Below are 8,285 nucleotides of genomic sequence, written 5' to 3' on the forward strand. Positions count from 1 at the left end.
CATGTCTTCTGTTTCCTCCCACTAGCTCTTCTTTTCATACCAGGAAGGTGGAAGAACACCGTGCTCTTGGCATTGTCCTATTCTGTACTTTCAATTTAAGGAAGCAGTACACCTTTGGGAGGAAAAATAAAGTTTACAAAAAGCCATGCAACAAATAGCTCTTACTTAACAGTAAAACCACTTTCCTATCTACTGGAAGACTGGCACCCTTGTATTGAGGGACTGCTGTCACCAACAGGCACCATCTTAGCCATCCAGGTCTTGATTAAACAGAAAGATTAATCAAGAGTTGCCCATACAAGTTGCAGAGGTTTAAGAGCAGACTTGCTCCACTAGAATCAGAGTTCAAAGCACATTGCTGGGCAAAACATTTGGTCCTTTGCTTGGGGGCACATGGCTGTAGAACTGAACTGACATCAAGTCTCAGTGAGACAACTTGTCTATATTTTGAGGCAAGATGCACCAGCTGCAATTAGAGAATCAGGATGGACTTAAAGAGAAGGCAAACAGCAGCTCAGTATAAAAAGGCAGATAAATACCAAATAAGGCTCAGTTCTAAGGCTGTAATATTCACAACAGGACGGAGATCCCAAGTCTGAAGCAAAGGAAGAGTAACCAGAGATTAGAAAATCCACACCCCATAAAAAGAATTCTTACTTTGGGAGCTGTATGAATATGTAACTGGAAATCAAGGAGACAGCAGGGTGCTAAAGTGTGATACAAAGAAACAAAACCTCTGCTGACAAACACAGCCTTGAGTCCACAGGCATGCACAATATAGGTGTTACACCATTTCTGATTGACTGCAGTGTTATGTCCTGGGGCAGTCTCCTTTGCTTCATAAGGTGCTTAGCAGTTCAGTGAAGTGTCGTGCTTTAGAACCCATTTAAACCACCCTCCTAACCAGAGCAGGTCCCATCTCCCATTTTCAGGCAGACCTCTCAGAAAGCAGACCTTTGTGGTGGACTTTGTACCAACCACTAGCTCTGGAACACTCCTACATGTAGGTGCATCATTGAGTTAGTTCTTCTAAGTAGCACTGCACCAAGCAATCCTACATTTGCTTAGATGATGTTCTGCCCCCATGTGACTTGACGGCAGTTTCTATAAGCTCCTCAGGCAAGACCCTCAGACTTTGCAGTTCCATTATTGCTTTTCTAACATGTTTCTTTTCCAGCCTTTTCTCCCTCAATCCCTTTTATCCAAGAAGAACTTTCTGCATCCTGTGTGCAGCAACAATGGCTTCGTCCTCTGAATCAGACTCGCTCTGAGAAGTGGAGCTCTGCGAGGCAGAGCTGCAGGGTGAGGAGCATTCTGGAGAGCACAGGTAGTGCATCAGTGGGAGGCGGTACTTCCCACAGAAGTCAACAAACTTGATTTGTCGGACACAGCTGTCAAAGTAGACACCTGCAAAGAGAATGAACGTAGGGCAGATTTTAGAAAAGAAATGATGCCTCAATGATTTGGCTAAAAAAACTATATAATTTCTTATCCACGTACATCCACTTCGGATGGAATTAACCAGGAGAGGTGATGAAAAACATTGTAGAGGGGGAGGAAGAAAAGACACTTTGGAGAAGAGAAGGGAGCACTGTATTTGTGGACTATCATGGATTTAATTCTTTTTAGACTTAGATTATATGTAGCTTCTGGTAATTCATGTACTGACTAGATTTTATAGAAAAACAGGAAGTTTGTTAAGTCTCTGAACACCACAGATTTCATGCTGAGACCCAACAATCTAATCCTGCTAAATTCCTACCAGTTTGCTTGTCTGTGAGCATGTGTTTGCCAAGTAGTCACTAGCATGACTAGGAGCAGGGCAGTAGAAAAAAAAATCAGGACACTTGTGTTTTATTTTCAGCTCTGCCACAATTTCATTGCTGGTTTTGCAACTCAAGGGAAAATGGATCATTTTAAGCCCCATCTATAAAATGGAGATACTCAGCTGCCACCTGCTAGGGGTTGGAGAAAATTCTTAAGCAACTGAGATCTCCAGGTGAAAGTTTAGAAGGGCAAAAGAATCTCTGGAAAAAGAAACAATGGATTATTCATTTCACAGCAAAGGAGATTTATCCACGAATTGAGAAAATTTCATGCTGGGAGCTGCCAAACATATCCTTAAACATTAAATCCATTTGCCCACTGTACTTCCCTGTTTGACAGGCCCCTTCTACCAGCAGACAAAGGTGTGTATACAAATAAAAGCTCTCCCTCTCACTGCACTATTTCTCTTCTGCTTGACTGAAGTCGTCATGCTGAGTTTAGATGCTATTTTCCATGGGAACAGAATGATGCCCTAACACACAATTATGTTCTCCTCTTGCAGAGAGGCCAATCTTAGACATGGACATTTTCAGAAGTTTCTAGGATGGTCTTTTTAAAAATTCTATTTGGTTTGGAGCTAGCTCTTTCCAACTCTAACAGCTGCCTCCCCCATCCCCCTTCTCCTGAAAGTGTGTATACCAGAACTGGAGTGTGGTGCTAGTTCATGAAAAAAAAAAGACAAGAAAAAAATAGTCAGAAGAGAATGAAACCTATCTACTGTTATTGTCTAAGCTACACACCACTCAGAAAAGAAATTTCCCTTCCCTCTCCTCTCAACACATCTGGCCCCTCCTTCCTTCCAGCCATTCCATTTTGAGATTGTCCTACATGGATGTAATGACTGGATGAAAAATGCTACATATGTTGTTTGGAACTCCTAAGCTTGCACAATGCCTACAAAACCGCTTGCACACATACACGTCTGCACATATATTATAGTGTTATATATAGTTTTTCAACCCAGAACAATGTCTTTAGTTCTGGCTGAACTGGTGTGATCTACATTTCCTCCCAATTAGAGAAATTAATCTGCAAAGCAGTGAGTCTTCCTAAGGACACCCCATAACATAGTGCTCTTGGTTGGCTGGTTTTACAAAAAACAAAACAAAACAAAAAATCTTTTCCCACCGTATGTGACAGTGCTAGGGTTTTAAAGTGTCCCTGGAAGGACTTTCCCTGCTTTGGATAGGAACACGTAAGTTAAGAAACAACAGTGACAAAAAGTCACTGAAAGGATAAGAATATTCAAGTGCACCCTTACTAATAACATTTTTAACTGAAGACGAGAACAGCTAAGTGCAATCCATGTATTAATTTCAGCATAACTGTGGATATATACAATACCTGGGGCTACTGAAACATTCAGCAGGCATTTCCTGATACAGCAGCACATGCAGCTAGGCTACGAGGGAGGAGATAGTTATAAAGCGATGTATAATGAAATGAAAGCAGGGAGAAGAGTGGGAACTAGAGAGCAACCAACTTACCCCCACATTTGGGATTGGGACAGTTGCTGGCCAGGTTCAGATATTTGAGAAGATTCTCAGGGAGATCACTGGGACCATAGGGAACGTTGCGGGCTTTAATGGTTCGCCCAGCCAGTTCCTGGAGACTTGGGGGATTGTAGGTCAGGTCACGGACAAACCGAACCACCAAAGGGTTCCCACGCAAACTCAGCTCTTCCAGGTGAACCAGGTTGAGGATCTCCCGGGGGAGGTATGTCAACAGGTTGTTGTGGAGGCTAAGGGAACGTAGGGAATGCAACCTGAAGAGCAAGAGGAAGAGTCCAGAGGAGCAAGCAAAACTTGTCTGCATTCATATTACGAAGTACAGCCTGCTTACCACACCTCTTGCCCATTTTTGTCTGAGTTTCCTCCTCAAAGCACAAAGTCATGCTAAAACTGCTGGTGTTGGTTTAGCATACAAAATAAAAGCCTTGCTCAACTACTAAATGCCTGGTAAGGAAGGAAACTTGGTCTGAAACGCATCCCGCACCCACCCTAAAAAACATAATAAAGAACAAAAGCAGTGCTATATAAAATGGATGTTCTTAAAAGGCTAATGTTTCTATGCACTAGGGGCATGCATCCAAAAAGGCTCTGTGCTATATTCTAAGTCACTTGCTTTTATTCATGTATTAAAGATGAGTGCGCTGGCAGCCACCCAGCTCTGGGAAACCCCATGCTTTCATTGTTCCACCTTGTGCTGTGATCTGGTCAGAACTAAAGAGCTCAGCAAGGTCACAGTGATGTCTGTATAGGTGACACCCCACCTGCTGATTCTGTAGGGAAGCTCACCCTACTTAGCAACCATAAAACCAGGGCCCCAGGACAGTGCCATAGGATGCTACTTGGAACCATTTTCATGTGCGACAAAACCAAGGTCATGAGCACCCAGAGTCATTAAAGAGCCCATGTCAAAAGAAGGAGTGCCAAGACTTGCTACCCCATTTAAATGCCACCTTAGGCTTCCATACCTTTAGCTTAGAGTTTCAATTGCATATCAAATTCTTCTTCATTTCCTGTCTTAAACTATTGTATTGGGTTTTTCCTTATTATGTGCTGGATGAAAATGTTTCCTTACCCTTCAGGAGTTTATTGTGAGGCTAAGCAAATATTAAAGTATTTTGCAATCCCTACATGAGAGGTGTTATAGAAGAATAAAGGAGCATGCAGTATCACCAAAAGGTCTGGGTGCAAGCAAAGCAGGTTGAGTGCAACCCAATGAAGATGTGAACGGCAGCAATTTACTGCACTACTGGAACTTTTGCATTTCCTAAACCTGTGCTTAGATGCTATGGGGACATGTCTTACAATCACAACTTAAGTAGATATTCACTAGTGCCCATTCATAGTATTTCAAATCAATTCTCTTTGCACCATACATTTACAGTCTTTTTCCAGTGCCTGGGCCTAAGAACCTATTGCTACAGATCTAACCTGTGATTAAAAGCTGAAGAGCAAGTTGTTTCTCCCAATTACTCCCATCCACACTTGCCCCATAAAGAATGTTTTGAGTGTTAATTATAGCTGGTGTATGAGAAAAATGAAGTAGTTGGAAATACTCACTGAGCCAGCTGTGGCGGGATACTTTGGATCTTGTTGTCACACAGTACCAGGTAGCTTAGTGAAGGCAGGTTTGCTAACTCAGGTGGGATTGAAGTAATGAAATTTCCTCCAAGGTATAAAAACTCTAAGCTGAAAAAGAAAACACTGGGTTATTTTACTGAAGTCATTACCAGTTTGATTGTCACTGGGTTTAACACCTCATGATCATCTAGAAAAGGATTACAGCTGCATACGTGAAATTTTCCTTCAGACAGAATCTTAGTAGAGTCTTCAGTAAACATAATGACATAATAGAGCGTCTACCCACCTCTAGTTTACATTGAGCATTGCTTTCTGATTAAAAGTCAGTAAGTGCTCCAAAACCCACAGGATAACTCAGTTGTCTCAAAAATTTCTGAGAGACAGTTAGCAACTTAAGTTTGTGGTGATTTGAGCAAGGGGGTCTTGATATACAGCTATCTTCCCATTAGCCATTTACAAAATCACCTGGGGTCTTTATCTGAGACATGTTTAGGGCTCCAACGTATCTCTAATCCTTCTCCACCTGTTTTCAGTCACTCAAGTTTGAACTCGGGCATGGCACTTGATGCCTATGGGTCAGCACAAACTAAACTTATTTTTCTAGAAGTGAAATAAATACATGTATACAGCAGGACTCAGGCTCCTTGTTAAAGACAAGGAATGTGTAGAAAATATGCCATGGTAAGTGTGTGGCTCAAGGTGATGTGCTCTGGGCACTGCACCTGAACTATACCACTGCACTACCAGTTCAAGCCCTGCACTAGTGGTAGTGCTCTATGGTGCTTAAATGGGCTGGGAAATCAGAGAAAAAGTTTTAACTGTAAGCCAAGCCTTCTGGTTAAGAGCAGTATTCTACAGATGCTCAAAAATCCACGTGCAGACTCTAGCTTTAACTTAGAAGCACTGTCCAGGAAATTAATATTGATTAAGTAGAGGCAAGATACAAGACTCTAGACTAGTAAGCAATTAGGGCAATATAGTGCTGACTCATACCCTTCACCAATTTCCTGAACAAGAGTGAGTGTGAACAAAAAGAAAGTCTCTGGATCATTTGGTCACAGGAACAAGCTACAGTCTCCTCCCCGCACCAAACTCCTTATCTTCCCCATGTTGGCTCCAACACCGAGGTAGGGAGGCCAGAGCCACTCTTTCTCAGAATCTTTGAGGGAAAATGAGAGAGGGCAGAGGTGCTAATACTGTGTGGCACACCCCAGCACCCTTGAAAGGATCTCAAGGCACCCCAATGTGGTTGAGAATCACTGCACTAGGCTCAGATCTGGGATAGAGTCTGCGTTTTCACTCTTTACCTTCCTGTCTCTGGCAATCCATTTGATGTTGCCAGAGCCCCTTCACCATCCCAGCTAAGAGAACACAATGTACAGCCAGCACAATTGATGGACACAGTGGTCAGTACCGAGGAATCAAGAGGCCTTGGGGTGGGAAACAGAATCCTGCAGCACATGGGAACACAGAGATTATTTAAAAATAAGTTCCCCAAATCTTTACAAATGCAGGATTTAAGGTAGCCTAGTGGAGCCTCATACCCTTTCAAAAGGTGGAGTGGCTACAAATAAGCTTCTGAATGCTAAGAGCTACAGGATTAAGGCACTGGCCATCTGTGCAACAAACTCTGCCTTGGAGCAAAGCTCCAACATGCCAATAATCCATATGAGCACTCAGCCTTCAGATGCCACAGAATGCTAGGACAAGAGCACACGAGCACTGAAGGATGCACTAAGGCAGAGGTGGCCAATTTGTGGCACATGTCCCACAAGTGGTGTGGAAAGCCTTTGTGCATGGCGTACAGGTGACTGGGGAGAGGGCAGGGCATGAATGCCGTATGCCCCCAGAAGCTGGTGGCGGGGACACGGTGAGCTCCCGCAGGCGGCAGCGGCACTGTCAGCAGTGGGAGTGTGGCGGCGGCAAGCAGTGAGCTCCCACAGGCGGCCAGTGCTGTTGAGCAGGGGCGGGGAGGGGGAAGCTGCCTGCTCCAAGCTCCCCACTGTTCTGCCACACTTCCCTTGCAGGTGGGGGCAGCAGTGAGGGGCACAACCCTGCGCTGCTGCCCACACTACTCCTGTGCACACAGGGGAAGTGTGGCAGGGCAGCAAGGAGCAGGCAACTTTCTGCGCCCCCCACTGTGCCCTGCTGCGCCAGGTTCCAACGCTGCTTTACATCAGCAGTGCTCCCCGCTGTGCTGCCTCCCTGCAGCCCAGGGCTGGGTCTGGGGCCGGGGCCAGGGTGGAGAGGCAGCAGATGTTTGCAGCTGGCCCAGGTTCTGCGTAGCTGCTGACAGCCACACAGCCCAGGCTGGGGGCAGAGGCTTTGGGCGGGGGTCACAGCCCAACCATTCAGTGCATCCAGACACTACAGTGCATGCAGATAAATAATCAAATTCAGAACTGGACCACAACACAAAACTGCAAGTTCCCCAAGTCCTTCCTCACATTTCCTTGTTATGGAATTGGATGTGGAAGCCAGAGAGAACTGTTAGATCATACAGTCTCATCTCCTGTATAAGAAAGGACAAAGAATTTCATCTCTGACTCCTGTAATAAACCTACTACCCTGTGCTGGAGTAAAGCATCTTCTAATAAGGCACTTAGGGCTGTTTCACATGTATAAGCGCTGCAGCGCTTATATGCACTTGTATAAGCTGCGACACGCACATCAGCGTGAAGAAAATAGTGGTGGTGCGCTTTTGAACTAAAACACCTCGGTCATGCTTTTGAGCTAAAGTGCACCACTGCCATTTTCTGCATGCTGATGTGCATTTTGCTGCTTATACAATTACACATGGCACAATGCGCATCACTTCACATTAATCATGTCTGCTTCAAAGTGGAGGATCTCTGGGGCGTCATGGGACAAAACGGTACGTGTATAAATGCCCTATGTCTTTACTTGAAGACTTAAGGTGGAGAATCAGGTGCTTCCCTAGGTAGTTTGCAAACTACTGCCCCACTTCTGTTAACCATTTCCTGGGGCTATTGCCAGAGGCAGCAGGAGAGAGTTCAGGATGTGTTCAGAGGGTGGCATACACTGTAACCTGGTTTCAGAAACTGAATGCCAGGTTATTCCCTTGGCACATTCTGGAAATGTACGATATATTACTGGGCAACTGTAACTTTATTAAACAACATTCTGGTCCCTATTAGGAAAGATAAGAACTTGCCTTACTATAGTCAGGGGCCTACCTAATTTGTGCTGGCTGCCCACTGATTCTGAGGGCAGAACACGGAGCTTGACAGTCATTTCATGGGTGGAGCGCAGGGAGCCCCCCACACCTCTGGTTGGCTGTAAGGGCTGTCTGTTATACAGCCCTGCCCCTTGCTGCCAACCTGAAAGGGGCAGGGCCACATCACAGAC

At 44.8% G+C, this 8,285-nt stretch overlaps 1 protein-coding gene across 1 annotated transcript in view; it reads right to left on the reverse strand.

The window, feature by feature from the left end:
- Nucleotides 1-92: 92 nt before the first annotated feature.
- The window catches only part of LRRC58 (leucine rich repeat containing 58), a gene marked incomplete at its 5' end in the record, with an annotated part of 36,551 nt that continues 28,358 nt past the window's right edge, over nt 93-8,285 (reverse strand). Inside the window, 3 exons of the mRNA XM_019526671.1 lie at nt 93-1,407; nt 3,315-3,592; nt 4,896-5,024. Coding sequence (XP_019382216.1) covers nt 1,199-1,407; nt 3,315-3,592; nt 4,896-5,024 — 616 coding nt within the window. The remainder of the gene's footprint in view (nt 1,408-3,314; nt 3,593-4,895; nt 5,025-8,285) is intronic.

Source organism: Gavialis gangeticus, unplaced genomic scaffold, assembly GCF_001723915.1.
Source record: "Gavialis gangeticus isolate Ggan-Ray unplaced genomic scaffold, GavGan_comp1, whole genome shotgun sequence".
Lineage (NCBI taxonomy): Eukaryota > Metazoa > Chordata > Crocodylia > Gavialidae > Gavialis > Gavialis gangeticus.